Here is a 14,939-nt window from a genome sequence, read left to right as displayed (position 1 = left end):
TGTTGCCCATGGCACAAATAGTCCAGGAAAATATATATCTATAAGTCAGTATAGATAACATGCTTAATAAAGTTTGCATAGCGTAATTTGATTTGAAAGATAAAATTTAAAATTTAAACCTTATAAATTAAATCTTAGCAAATGAAGTGCATATATAGGTAAATCATAGACAATACTTGATTTATCCCTCACCCAAGTTGGTTTGATTACACAAAATCAAATTATTTCTTATCATTTCACCTCATATAATTTTTATAATTTTATTAAATTTTCATACAAAATATAATAAATAATTCAACTTTTTCAAATTCAAAACAAAACTAATATTAAAAAAAGATAAGATATTTACAATTGTGAATTGTGTAACTATCGCTTAATCGTTTTGAAAAAAGTGAATAAAACATAAGATCCACATAAAAAAATTAATTTTTTAATAATGAACTCTACTCTTTTTCAAAACCATTACGCGACGTTTACGTACTTTACGGTTATATATAAAATTACTTTTAAAAAAAATTATATTATGATAATATTTTATTCAACTTTTAACAAAACATCTCATCTCATCTTATTTGAACTATATAACAAACGAGGTATAATTTATGAATCGAGATTCCAACCTCGGCCAACAATATTATATATAGAGGATATATCATCTCATTCTCGTCCACCAACAACGTATATAGAAAGTACCCATGAAAACCGGGAGCATTCCTCCTGACAACCCATGGAGGAGGGAGGATCCAAAGGAGCCTAAAAAGTCAAACGGTTTCTCGGGTAGGAAAAGCCACCCAACGCAACAATCAAAAGTTTCTAGTTGTAGGCCGAATTTTAAATAAATAAATAAAGAAGGTAGTTTAAAGCTGGGACTGCATGCGGGACCATGCGATTGTTTCATGTCACATCATACTGGATTTAACAATAGAAGAAATTATATTTGTAACAAAAAAATAAAAAAAATCTAATAACAATCATCATTACGTATTAATATGTCCATCAATCTATTATGATTGATCAAAATATAAATTTTATTAAAAATAATCTTAATTTAAATTTTAAATATGAAGAAATCAGTATTAATATTAATATGCCGATTAGTACGTAATTTTATTTATATGTAGTAAAACTCTATTTGTAATCATAATATGTGTAAGTATCATATAATTTATTTAAAAAAAATTTTTAAGGGAGTCCCTCAATATTACGGTTTATGTATTTTAATTTTTTTTAATTTATTTATTTTTACTTAATAGTTAAAAAATAATTATTAGTAAAATTATATATATTTTTTTATAATGACTAAGAATATTAAAAAAATATTTACAAAAAAATGATAAAAAAAATAAACCTTCATATTTGTTTTAGTGGTACGTCCAGCGGTAAGTGCTAGGCGGCTCGCTAGTACTAATATTTATTTAAAAATAATTATACAATATTTATACATTTTATAATTATATATAATATTATTTTTTGTGAGTTAATTTTTTGTTTTTTGAAGTATTCAAACAAAAATTTCTTTAACTGTCTTAACGAATTAATGACAAAAATAGACATATTATAGAGGCTATACAAGATTTAATGCTGCTTATACAGCATGCCAGGGATCCTACAAAAAAATATTTAATATTGTGTCATTCTTTCTGCATTTCAGCATCCAAATCGATTGGATTTCAATTCCCTTAAACATATCGAATCTGAACCAACTTCCCGTTCCCCTCACTTTACCCTTAAAATCTGCTAGTGAAGATATTATATATTAATTGTCCCCATAAAGTTGACTCTAAAGAAGTGCTTAACCTGTAAAGCTATGCCACTTGTACGGCCACAAGTTCACGTGTACGTACCGCCAACGGGACCTATGCGAGTGGACACTTAGATGAAATCATGAGATATTTTAAATAATAGTTAAAATTTTAAATTAAAATAAGATGAAATAATTTGTAGAAAAAATATGTATTTAAATAGTGAGATAAAATAAAATATTTTTTAATTTTTTAATTTAAAAAAAATGTAAATCCCGTTATTTAATAAGAATAACCGAATTATTTATATTCACACATTATTTATCTCAGATTATACTATTTATATACTATTTATATCAAATTTTTACTATTTATTATTGTTTATTTAAAGAGATATTTTTAAAATTTAGAGATAAGTATAATATATTTAGATAGAGAAAAATAATGTACGATACTAATGAAATAAAAACATTTCATCTGTATTAATCATCCAAACAGGGCCTGAGACTATGAGAGTGACAACATAATATAGGGCTTCCACTTAGCATAATTATAGAGCTGAAAGTAAATATATATGGGCCACTTTACAAACCTATCGGCACCCTACAGGTCGGGTTAGCCCTGCCCCGCATGGGCAAGGGGTGGTTTTCCCTCGAAACTCGCCCCTGCAAACCGTGTAAGAGCGAACACCTCGTCCATCTATCCCACCGGCATAAATGGATCATTAGTCTAAAATACATTTTTGAGTCTTATATATCCCTTTAAATTCCCGACATCGTCGTCAAATCTGTCTATTATAAATAACACGATTCAAATTTTACATTTTTAATTGAAATTGACTCTATACTTTTTAAAGAATATAAACCATAACACCAAACCACATAATGTCATGATCTATAAAATAAATAATGATATAATTAAAATTCAGTTAAAACCTTATAAAAAATAAAAACTTTTTTTTTTTTCAAAAAATGTTAAATTTCATACCTCACTTACCTTTGTTTTTATTATATGAGATATTACTAAATGATTCCAATTAAACATATTTTAAAACATTAATACTAACAATTTCAAGAGAATTATATTATATACGATAGTTATACATGTACAGATACATGAGTATGACCATTACACCTTATAGCAAGAAAGGCGGAGAACCAAAGGAAAAAAGGGCAAAATTCGGAAGGAAGCACAAAACCCATGAAAACCCAAGTACAAGCAAAGGTCAAAACAAACTCTGAGGCACACGGCACACATGGGTTTCACTGAATTTCCACGTCAATGACCTTGCGTTCCACTTTGGTCTTGGGAATGGCAATATAAAGAACACCATTCTTGAGTTCTCCCTTGATCTTATCTTTCTCGCAATTATCAGGAAGCTGGAGACGTGTCTCGTAGGAGCTGAAACTCCGACCAGACCAAGAGTCGTCTTGATCTCCTGTACTTCGATCCTCCTGCTTGCGCTCTCCTTTGATAACAAGAACATCGTCCTCAACCGACACCTTGACATCCTCCTTGGCAAGCCCAGGCATGTCGAACCGCATCTTGATCTCGTGCTCATCGTCTTGGATGTCCCAAGGCCCTCGCACTTCTGCCGCTGATCGATTCCTGCCGGGGAATGTCATCGCATCCTCGAACACACGGTCCATTGTGTCTAGCATTTGCCGCATGGTCCTCATTGGGCTCAATGGGTCCAATAGACCTGTATATAATAACATGTCAATAGCTAATGTTGGCCGTAAAATAAAAAATAATTTCATCAAAATAAATTCACAGATTATTAATAATACGTAGTTTTTTTTTTTTTTATTATTATGTAACAATTTAGAGATTTAGTTTTGTAAAATTTCTTTCTGACGGTAACGATCTCTTTTATATACATGAGACTTACCAAAAGGTAAAACATCAAAACCCAAGCGTCTAGGCCTGATCTTCTCCACCGAGGTCCCTTGGTTGCCCTGATTCACATGCACGTCCACAGACGTGTCCTTGTTATCTCCTCCGCCAGCCTCAGCTTTCACTGACGACAACCTAAACGGCCTCCTGCTACCTCCATTTTTCTTTGAATATGGGAAGGCAGCAGCGCATGGCACAATATAATTGGTACCTACTTTGTTTGAACTCTTGGCGTTCAGGGATGACAGCAAAGGTGAAGACGACCAAGATAATGTTGCAGCCATGGTACTGATTGTATAGCACGAATCGAAAGAAACCCAGAAGTAAAGGTGTTTTTGCTGCGACTCGAATTGGGTGGTTTGGGACGAAGAAGATGATGGCCGCATATATAGGCAACCATAAGGGAATTCTGGAGAAGGGTCTTGAAAGTTTGAGAGTGTGTATGAAAGTTCTGGACCCAAAATACAGATATGACGTTTTCCCATCTATATATTTAGCTCTCTTTTTCTTTTGAAAAAGATCTAAAAATCTATGAATGCATCAATCTTATCCGTGAAGAAAGTGGGTTTAGGATTTAGGCCCCAAAGGAGACCCATTTAAAAAACTCAAATAAAATAAAATAAAATAAAAAGCGTTTGCAATTTGACCCTTGTGTTTTGTTTTATTTCGGAAAATGCCTGCCTTTATGCCTATTATTAAGTTTTGTTTTTATTGTCCTTGAATAGTTACAAATTATAAAAATAATTATTAGCTTAAATAGATTTATAAATCAAATCATATTAATTTATAAATTTATTTTTACTAAATTTTTTTGTGAACTAAGTACTTAAATAAAAGAAAATCTATATTAGACTTCACGCATGCGAGACGCAATGGAGCAGAGCACACACACGTGTGAGTACATACGTGGTAGAATCTAGAGACTAGGCCTTAATTATATAAAAGGATAACGAGAAAAGGTTAAGAGGAAGAACAAAAATCCTCTTTCATATTATTCTCGAAAAAAAAATTTAGTTATAAGTATAATTATGTATTAATATATATATTAATCTATTATGATTGGTTAAAAAGTAGATTTTATTGAAAATAATACTAATTTAAATTTTAAGTATAAAAGAATCAGTATTAATATATAGATTAGTACGTGACTTTACTTGTATGTAACAAAACTCATTATCAAACATACAATCATCTTTTAATTTAAGTTATCAAAAATTTTAACCTACCCACTCTATCAAAACTTCAACAGAGATATCCTTGATGGTTAAAAGAGTCCCAACCCCATTGCTCTTATGTGACTCAGTCACTCAATTCCTCAATGCTACTTTGCACAAATCATTTGGAGACAATCTTAATTCATGCATGCTATCATTCATCAATATTTCAATATATATCCACGTTTTGTCGGAAGTTATTTCGGCAAAAATCCGAGTATTAATTGAGTTAATATTTTTGTAATTTTTTTTAAAATATGTCAATATTTATTTTAAAGAATGAGTATTTATATCGAATTATTTGTGATAAAATTGACTATTTATGATGAGAATAAATTTATTTTAATAAAAAATAAATATTTTCTTGTGAGAATTAATACATGGATAAACAAAGTTTCTACCACATCAAGATTTTCCGTAATTTTTTTCCATCTAAATTTTCATCCTCAAGCTCAAAACTTGGGAATCTTTCCAGCAATACCATATCTCACTGCTGTAACTAGTCGTGCAGTGAGTGAAAGAGACCCAAGGTTGGAGCATTAAAAATGCCTTTATTAAATTTTTCAGAAGTTTATTTTTAAAGGAAAAAAAAAAAAAAAAAACCTTAAAACAGAAGCAATTCATCTTTGCCGACGACTGGTACCATTACCCCCCGGTGGGGTCGTTATGATCAATTGTCATCGTTACGCATGACGTGCGTAAGTGAAAATTTCAGGACTACGAATGTGAGAAATAATATCTGGGGGTTAAAGTAATTCTAGATATAGTTGTAATGTGTCTAAGTATAAAAATTTTATGTGTAATTAATTTTATATATTTTTTATATATTTTATTAATATGATTAGTGTAGTATTAAAAAAAATTAATACAATCAATTATATTAGTAGAGTATACAAAAAATATATAAAAATGACTATATATAACATTATTCATATAAGTATTGTACAATTTTTTAAAAAATAAATAAAGTCTATTATTAAAAAATTATTATTATTTTTTATATGGATCTCAGATTTACTCATTTTTTTAAAGAGATTGTGCAATATTTACACACTCTATTATTCGAAATATCATTTTTATTGGTCTTATTAATATATAAGATGTTCAAGTTTCGAGCTCTACTTTTTTTTTTAAAAAAAAAAAAAAACGTGATTAAATTTGAAGTTTTTATAAAAAAAAATTATTCTTTTATTAGCAGATTTTACTTTATTTTTTAAGAAAACACACAAAATTTACATATCTTAAAACTGTATCTAACGTTACTCTACTCATATTATAATCACGGGCTAAGATCTTTGTATTCATGACACATTTTTTTCATATACATATATATACGAGGATAGAATCAATGTGTAAAATACGTTTGTCTAATTAGATGAAATGATTATTTTTAAAAAAAATAATATATAAAACATTCTTATGGTGTGCCGACATTCAATCATGCAATCTGCCTAACCCTAACAATATCAACTGCATTCCATATCAATCGGCTAGCAGAATTCATATTTAACAATGTATAATGCAGCAACCTAAAGTCAATGTCACATTTCTATAGATAATACAACCTAAAGTCAATGTCACATTTCTATAGATAATACAAATTATCAGAGAAACATTTACACTAAATTACTTTCTTTTAACTCAATCCCCTGGACTCAAATTGCAATTATCTTAACCTCATTTTGGAATCCTCACCAGCAGAACCGAAAAATAATACAACTATGAAATTTCACTTTCCCTCCACTTTCTCAAAGGCCAAGTAACGAATAACTTTATACCTAGGTGGCCATTGTTTCTCTACATTCAAAGCATCTATCGAAAGATCCATACAACCATGTCTCCGAATCATACTTCATTCAAAACAACATCGATATATAACAAATCGAGAATGATATAGCCTAATCTACACCCTCGTGATCAATGGGGTGAATGTTGTTTTGGTGGAGGGGGTTGAACTCGCAAGATGGGCCTGTCAGGCCGTCTTCGAGGTCAAACATTGAAATGCCGCAACCCATTGATCCAAGAGTAGTACAGTACTACTGTCACAAAGAACGAATAAGATGATCAAATGGATCAAGATGAATTAATTAATTAGCTAGGGGCAGAGGAGAGAGAGATCATATATCCAACAGAGATAAAAAAGAGTCTCATGTGTGTAAATTGTATAGGCTCTAATCATAACATCCAATTTTTTTTGGACATTTTATGAAATTAACCATAACATGCAGGGTTTCTTTTGGGAGTATACTCAAATATGCAGTTTAAACCCATCGTGCTTATAACTTTGAGGACAAAATTGCAATCTCAAATATATAGTTTAAACCCATTGTGCTTATACAGTAATCTCAAATATTAACTAAAGTGCAAAATTGTAAAATCATAAAACAAAACTTCACACGTTTGTGCACAAAGCTTTACGTAAAGAAAATGCAAAGCTTAATTTTAGTTTACAAAGGGTAAGCCCCTTAATGTGAGAGAGAGAGAGAGAGAGACCGAGACCGAGAGATGGAGACTCACCGAGAGGGAGAGGTAGTGAGCGGAGGGACAAGAGCTAGGCGGTGGTCTTGGGTGGTCGACAACGTGGAAAAAACACTGAAAGAGAGGGAATGAGACGAGAGAGTAAACACGGAGAGAGAAAAAGATCAGTAAGCTGTGAGAGGGAGAGAGAGACCGCACAAGATACTCACCAAGAGGGGTGACAAGGTGGTTGGGAAGCGGCAAATCACGGAGTGGTTGGGGCATTGGCGTCATTGGGCTTCCCTTGCCGTGGCTAGTGGCACCGCACGAGATGAAGTGCTCTGTTTTGAGATGTAAAAACAGAAGTCCTTTGGTGAGGTTGCGGGTGGTGTTTTTCGACGTGGGTTTGCGGGTGGCTATGGCAGTGAGGTCTAGGCAAGCCTTCCTATGGGGACAATGGTTGTGAGGAGTGGGACAGAGGTGCTGCGCTAGGACTGTTGTGGCTTTACGCAGTGGTTGTGTTGTGGTTACTTAAAGGTGGTGTTGCCTAGTGTTCACAAATGAGGGTAGATGCTACGAGGAGTTTGGATAGGAGGAAATTGTGAAATGGGATAGGAGGAAATGTTGTTGGAAAAATCTATTGAGATAGTTAAGCGTGCGGTGGATTTGTGGCTCGCGGTGAGGAGTTATTTCAAGGCGATATTAGCTCATTCGACTCAAGCTCACATTCCACTACTTGTTCTAGTTCGTCCTCATCCGACACGTCTTATTGTGAGACTTTTGGTTCCAGCAACAAGCACAATTCCTCATAGATGAATTTTGGGAAGACAAATTTAGAGGACACCTTTGCCTCTGGGTTTGACGCCAACTTTCAGGATTTCTGTTTTGGGTTTAGTACAATCTCTTTTTTTTAATTGAGTTATAATGTAGTTATTACTCTCTCTTTCTCTAGAGCACTCAAAGAATAGAGGTTAGCCATGGCTGAGAGGTTCTTACGTCAGCTGCATACTAATGCATTTTCCATATTTATATTATGAAAAAATCTACACAACCTCCCAACACTCCAACACCCCACCTTTTTTTTAATTTTTATTATTTTATTTTTTATCAAATATTTAATATATAAATAATATATAAAATAATTAAATTAATTTAAAAAGAATAAATTCAAAAAAAATATTAAAAAATTAAAAAAATGTGGGATGTTGGGGTGTTGGGAGGTTGTGTAGCAAAACCCTTATATTATTGAAGACAAGTGGAACAGCGACGAGATGCGAGATTATTACGTGCCAACTCATATATTTTTATTTTTTATTTTTCTAATATCGATTAATAAAATAATTATTAGTAAATTTCTATTTTTTTATTTTTTTTATGATTAAAAATATTTAAAAAATACTTTAAAAAAAAGAAATATTAAAATTATTTGCACTAGTGTGCATATTTGAGGTACACACTTGGTGTGCACCCCGACATTATCCTATATATCTATTCTATTATAATAAGTGGCTATCTAATCAATAGACAATAATTTTTCTTGTTTTCCATTAACTTTTTTTCCCATTAAAAAAAATTCTATATGCAATTATTTTTATGTACTCTTTTATGTACTTCACTAATATGATTGGTTGAATATTAAAAAAATTGATGTAGTCAATCACATTAATAAAACATGCATAAAGTATATAAAAATAACTGTATGTAACATTATTCTATTTTTTTTATACAATTATCTTTGTAAATCAAGCATTTTTTAAAAGAAAGTTTGAAAAACCACAAGGAATGGTATGCTTGAGAGCAACAATTTATTTCAAACTTGTAATTAATTAATACCTTTGTAGAGTATGGATAATGAGATTTGGTTTAAAATGTGAGTTGAGATTAAAGTTAAATAAAATATTATTTTTAATATTATTATTTTAAAATTTAAAAAATTAAATTATTTATTATATTATCTGTGAGAATTTTAAAAAATATATATAATGATAAAAAAATGAGATGAAGTGAAACTGCCCTCAAGTGTATTGTTTTAAATATTGTACCGTATCGGCCAATACGGTAGTTATATTCCATACTGGCCATTAGTCCAGTACAAGTATTATATCTATTTTGTACTGTTCCAAATACCATCATACCGATCGATATTTCAGTTTGTACCGACCTATATTTCAGCTCGTATTAGCTGATATTTCGACCTTTACTCTTTTTTTTCTATTTCTTTAAACTGTAAATTTATTTTTTGACCTTTAATTTAGATTAAATTATTTATAATTTATATATATATTTATATATAATTTATTCATATATAAATTACTATTTTAAAATATAATTTATTTATATATTAACTATTATAAAGCAATATATGAAATAAGCTAATATCCAAATATTTCGTTTCATTACTTTACATTCAAAATTTTGCTCAAGTTAGCTGACAGCTTAGCAAGAGCCGTCTTGACTCCAGACGCCATCCCTGTATAGTCCCCACTGCCATTAAATGCAAAATGCAGAGGAATTTTAGGCAACTAGTTGATTTCCCTTAAAACTTCTAAAAAATTAGCAAGAAGTAAGCCTAGTTTGTAGCCCTAATTAATAAAGGATAAAAACAGTAAAGAACAGCCAGAGAATCCAATGCAATGCAATGCTGCTGCTTTGACTGGTCTCCCATGTGGACAACCTCTTTCTTCCTTTTCTTAGGAATGTTAAGTTGATGCAAATCTTTCCCTTCAAGCTTAAATTCCTTTTTAAATAGTCCTATCCCAACTTTGGTACCTCCCATTTTCCGTGTTCCATTCCAATTGCAGAGAATCTTCAAACACCAACATTTTCTAGCTGGATGCATGTTTAGAGTCCACATGCATATAATTTTAAAAAATATTACAATTAAAATAACTCATAAATTAATATAAATTCATTTGATATTTAATATCTATTTTATAATATACATCAACTCACATTATTTTATAAATTTATTTATTTTTTAATATTTTTCATTTTTGTATACCCTTTTCATTAAAAAAAAAAAACCACCATAAAAAATATTTTTCATTTTTGTGTATCTTTTTCTTTAAAAATCATATAATTTTTTTTTAATGGCTTGCACGGCCTAAACCGTGAATTGTTCTCTCAAATTCATATCCCAGGAGAACAACATTGTGTACCGTTAACACACTGCGCGTAGAGCCACGAGAATTCCATAATTGTTTTTACAGAAACATTAAAAGCAAAAGCTTCCTTCCCCTCCACATACCCTCTCTCAGCTCTTCTGCTCCAGCTTTCATCAGTCTCGAGAGAACTCACTCTTTGAAGCTGTCCACACCTCTCTGACATAAAACTCCAGAAAGCGTACCATATATATGCCACTGAAACATTAGAAAACAAAAAAGAAAAGATCACATTTCTTTTATCATTGTATACTGCAAAAATTGTCGTTATATTTTATATACAATGCAGGATTTGTTCCACCATGCATGGACTGCATGCCAATTGCTACTCGAGGACCGCATAATTTGTTCTTTTCCCCTCATTCATCTCTCTGCCATTCGCATTTAATAAGGATACCAACCACACTCAGAGTGAGAGGCTCCTTTAAAGTAAACGAAAATCACCACAGTTCTGGCGCCTTAGATGTTGCTGCTGGACATTGCTTCGTGAATATCTTTTCATGGGGAAGAAGATTGGGGGAAGCTCGTGGTTAATTGCTGTTAAAAGGGCTTTCAGGTCTCCTACCAAGGACAATGAGAAGAGAAGCAGCAGAAGGAGAGAAGAAAATGAACAGGAGGAAGAAGAACGGGTACAGAGTTTTGTTTTCGTCCAACGCTTGGACCATTACCCCACAAAAAAAAAGAAAAAGAAACTGTTTCAACTTCTTGTAATTACGCAATGGTGAAATATGTCGCTTGACCATAGTGAAAATGTTTTTTTGGTTTTTTTTTTATTTTTTGGCAGAAGAGAGGGAAGCGAAGATGGATTTTCCGGAAGCCTTTGAATCAGGAAACGACTCTACAACATGACCGCGAGACAAGGACCATAACCACCAAAGCTACTATGGCAGCAACCAATACTAGTGCAGTGACTATGGCGCCGACGAATCATGTTTCCGAGGCTGCAGATGCTGAGCAAAGACATGCCATTGCTGTAGCCATGGCAACCATAGCTGCTGCTCAGGCGGCTGTAGCAACGACCCAAGTAGCTGTAGAGGTTGTTCGGCTCACCCGGCCTTCCATTTTCTGTCGAGAATACTATGCTGCCATTGTCATTCAGACTGCATTCAGAGGATATTTGGTGAGTAAGAGAGCAAATCGGTTTCTTATTTTCAGCATGAAAACTCATGTTATAATTTAGCAAAATCAGTTTGATTAAAAAATAATAATTGTTGTTGTTATGAAGGCAAGGACAGCTCTTCGGGCACTCAAGGGGCTGGTAAAGCTGCAGGCCTTGGTAAGAGGCCACAATGTTCGAAAGCGAGCAAAATTAACTCTTAGATGCATGCAGGCTCTCGTTCGAGTCCAGGCTCGGGTATGTGACCAACGCAAAAAGAGGCTTTCAAACGAAGGGAGCATGGGCTCCGCCATTACTGAACCGAATAATAGCTCATGGGGCTCACAATTTGCTGAAATGAAATCCATGGTACTAAGATTAATTAGTATACAATATTTGTTACACAGAGCTTTGGGTGCCAATTAATTTGGTTTTTAAAGTTTTCTATGCAGTCTCGAGAAGAAAGTTTCACTGCCGATGATTGGATATATTGGGATCACCACCACCCACAAACAATGGAGAAGAACATTCAAGCCATGCTGCAGAAAGCGAAGGAAGCTGCCATGAAACGGGAGACGGCCCTGAGTCAAGCCTTCTCCAACCAGGTAAAATTTGCTTTCTTTTTTCCTCCGACTACTGGAATCTGTTCTCCAATCTTGTTGCTGATCTAGTTAGCTCGTTGTTATAACTTTTGTGTATGATTTCATCAAAGATGTGGACAGCTGGTACGGACCCAAATGCAAGTGAAGAAGAGTTTGAAGAGATGCCTAAATGGCCTGATCAGTGGACAACAACGAAGCAATGGGAGAGTAGCAGAGGCAGGGTCTCATTTGATCAAAGAGACCCCATAAAAACAGTTGAGATTGACACCTTTAGACCTTACTCCTACTCAACACCCAATTCACAGAGATCACAAAATTATCAGCATCAAAGCTACCAATTGCAGAGACCCAGTTCATTTTCTGTGCCCTCTCCTCTCCATAGAGCCCATAAAAATCTCACCGTCCACTCACCAATCACACAATCTCCATACAAAACAAGGCATCTCCAAGTGCATTCGGCTAGCCCTCGATGCTCGAGAGAGAAAAGGAATCAACAAATGTCTCAGCTGCCTGGCATAGGCTCCACTTGCAGCCACGGAATATTGGGAGGAGTGAGCAGTGGCGGTGATGGGGCCGCTTCACCAATGCCAAACTACATGGCTGCCACTGCATCTGCCAAGGCTCGGTTTCGGTCACAAAGTGCACCAAGGCAGAGGCCCTCAACCCCAGAAAGAGAGAAGGCGGGGTCAGCGAGGAAACGCCTTTCGTTCCTAGTTCCTGATGACCCTTGTGAAGGCCCTGGCGATTGCGGCCATGATCTTGGAATGGAACGGAGCTCTGACATGTCATTTTGTTGCAGAGACAGCCTTGGTGATCAAAGATCTCCCCCTTCAAGGAATTATCTTGGGAGGTTCTTGATGTAAGAAAAGCCTGTAAAAAATGACCGGATGGCCATGATGGCAATTGTAGTTGCAATGCTAATCTGTAGCCGTCAGAATAGCATGAAGTGAGTGAGAGAGAGAGTTTGATGAATGGGAATGTATGATTGGACGCACATCATGATCAGCGGATCCCATAATTAGACCTTGAAAGGAAAATCACTTCTCTCTGTCAGTTTCCACAACTATCTTCTTCATTAAAATGATTAAAAAAATCCTCTATTTTATTCTAAACAAGGACCATTCAGTTCATTGGAAACAGAAACGTTATCCTTACAACTCAAGCCTCGAAAGTAATCGGATCCAATGTCAATGTGCATCACACCAACCAGCTAACTAAAATAAGTAACTCAAGTTATACTTTCATGTCGCTATATAAAATTTAGCATATTTATTATCTAATAAAAAATTATTTAATAATAATAAATATGTAACATCTTATATAATAAAATCAAAATAAAATAATAATATGATATATAGAATTTTTTATTGTAAAATATAGATATATATATATATATATGCATGTTGTATATGGTATCTTTTTAACAATGTTTCGCAGAGATTCATCCCAAGAAATTGTGTCCACCACCTTTATTCAACAAAAAGTGAGAACCAAGCATGCATTGACAGGATCAAGATATTCTCCATATCCCATATTACAAGGGGAAGAGACAACTAAAGAGATTCCTCGACAAATTTGAGGATAGAAGGAAAGTGGATGCTTGAGAAAGTTCGCAAATGTACTAGACCCCCCACCTAATTAGCATGTAACCCCCTCAGATAAGAACTGTAATCAGAAATGACCAAAAAACCAAAAAAATCTAGATCAGTGGTTTCAGTTTAACAGGATTTTGAGTCTTTTAGCACATAGAATTCTTTGTGTCTGGGGACTCTAAAAATTTACAGAGAACATTGATATGCCTTGGGTAATAAACGATTGAATGATTCTCAGAATTAAAAGACCATTTCATATTAACCTTTGACGTGGTTGTTAGAAATACATGCAGCACAACAACGACAATTTGCAGATCATGTGATTGTTCTCCAATATTTGTCCAAACCAGTTTCATAAAAAAACAAAAATCCCAATCAAGGAGAAGCCACAACTATGTTTATAGGAATCACTGAAGCAAAAGAGCAACAAATCAAGAAGCTTACAATTGCATGTAGGAGATTCACTAATGGCAATACAAGCAATTGAGGACCCAAAAAAAGACTTCAGAATCTCAGATTCTACTATTGAACCAATAGCCAGAGATATCAGAACCTTATTGCAGTCCCTTGAAAGCTGGAACACAAGGAAGATACATCAAAATCATAATCGATGCAGGCATTCCATTGTTATTTTTATTCCTCCCTACTTACTAAGTTTCCATAGTGGTAAAGACCCCTTGTTAATTTTTTTAATATATCACAGCTGTACTCAGGACTCTGTAGTTTGGCTCATCTAATTATATGAATGCTGCTTGTCTAAAAAAGAATAAAACAGGATCCCGAGTCTTCAGGCTTACCAGCCAATGTCTCTAGGCTAATGGCTAACAACGTGGCCGTTTTTAGCTTCAAATGTATGAGCATCTCCAAACTTTTGTCCCGATTAAGAAGAAAGCTCTTAAAATGGGAAAAGTAGTGTGAAGAATTAGAGTTCATTTAGATTCAGTGAATGCTTCATCTCATCTCATTATTATAACTTTTTAAAATTTTCACATAAAATATAATAAATAATTTAATTTTTTTAAATCATAATTCAACTTTTTTAAATTCTAAATTAATAATAATATTAAAAAATAATATTGTAATAATATTTTATTCAATTTTTAACTTTTATCTAAAATTATCTCATATCGCATATCATCTCTGAATTCAAACAAGCCTTATATTGAGGCAGTGGAAGTA

At 33.3% G+C, this 14,939-nt stretch overlaps 2 protein-coding genes across 4 annotated transcripts; one reads left to right on the top strand and one right to left on the bottom strand.

Moving 5' to 3' along the window:
* Nucleotides 1-2,801: 2,801 nt before the first annotated feature.
* LOC122309203 (small heat shock protein, chloroplastic) lies at nt 2,802-4,115 on the bottom strand. Its single transcript, XM_043122588.1, has 2 exons — nt 3,634-4,115; nt 2,802-3,444 (listed from the first exon to the last, which is right to left on the bottom strand). Exons 1-2 carry the CDS (start codon nt 4,022-4,024, stop codon nt 3,005-3,007), a joined length of 831 nt encoding a protein of 276 aa, XP_042978522.1. The 5' UTR covers nt 4,025-4,115; the 3' UTR covers nt 2,802-3,004.
* A 6,500-nt stretch (nt 4,116-10,615) lies between these two features.
* LOC122309199 (protein IQ-DOMAIN 17-like) lies at nt 10,616-13,231 on the top strand. 3 transcript variants are annotated; one of them, XM_043122584.1, is made up of 5 exons: nt 10,616-11,099; nt 11,258-11,590; nt 11,696-11,935; nt 12,007-12,171; nt 12,279-13,231. In XM_043122584.1, the coding sequence occupies exons 1-5, from the start codon at nt 10,971-10,973 to the stop codon at nt 13,029-13,031; spliced, it is 1,620 nt and encodes a 539-aa protein (XP_042978518.1). In that variant the 5' UTR covers nt 10,616-10,970; the 3' UTR covers nt 13,032-13,231. The 3 variants fall into 3 exon arrangements, with proteins under 3 accessions (XP_042978518.1, XP_042978519.1, XP_042978517.1); XM_043122585.1 differs by having other exon boundaries at nt 10,620-11,099; nt 11,255-11,590; nt 12,019-12,171; XM_043122583.1 differs by having other exon boundaries at nt 10,626-11,099; nt 11,255-11,590.
* Nucleotides 13,232-14,939: the final 1,708 nt, after the last annotated feature.

This window comes from Carya illinoinensis, chromosome 5 (genome assembly GCF_018687715.1).
Source record: "Carya illinoinensis cultivar Pawnee chromosome 5, C.illinoinensisPawnee_v1, whole genome shotgun sequence".
NCBI lineage: Eukaryota > Viridiplantae > Streptophyta > Magnoliopsida > Fagales > Juglandaceae > Carya > Carya illinoinensis.
The sequence above is the reverse complement of the archived record's forward strand: the minus strand, read 5'-3'. Positions and strand labels throughout refer to the sequence as shown.

Bases quoted from the DNA above. Each gene is read 5' to 3' on its own strand.
- LOC122309203 (XM_043122588.1), bottom strand. From the start codon at position 4,024: ATGCGGCCATCATCTTCTTCGTCCCAAACCACCCAATTCGAGTCGCAG. The intron at 3,445-3,633 runs GTAAGTCTCATG...TATTATATACAG, and splicing joins TTTTGATGTTTTACCTTTTG to GTCTATTGGACCCATTGAGC.
- LOC122309199 (XM_043122583.1), top strand. From the start codon at position 10,971: ATGGGGAAGAAGATTGGGGGAAGCTCGTGGTTAATTGCTGTTAAAAGG. The intron at 11,100-11,254 runs GTACAGAGTTTT...ATTTTTTGGCAG, and splicing joins AACAGGAGGAAGAAGAACGG to AAGAGAGGGAAGCGAAGATG. The intron at 11,591-11,695 runs GTGAGTAAGAGA...GTTGTTATGAAG, and splicing joins CTGCATTCAGAGGATATTTG to GCAAGGACAGCTCTTCGGGC.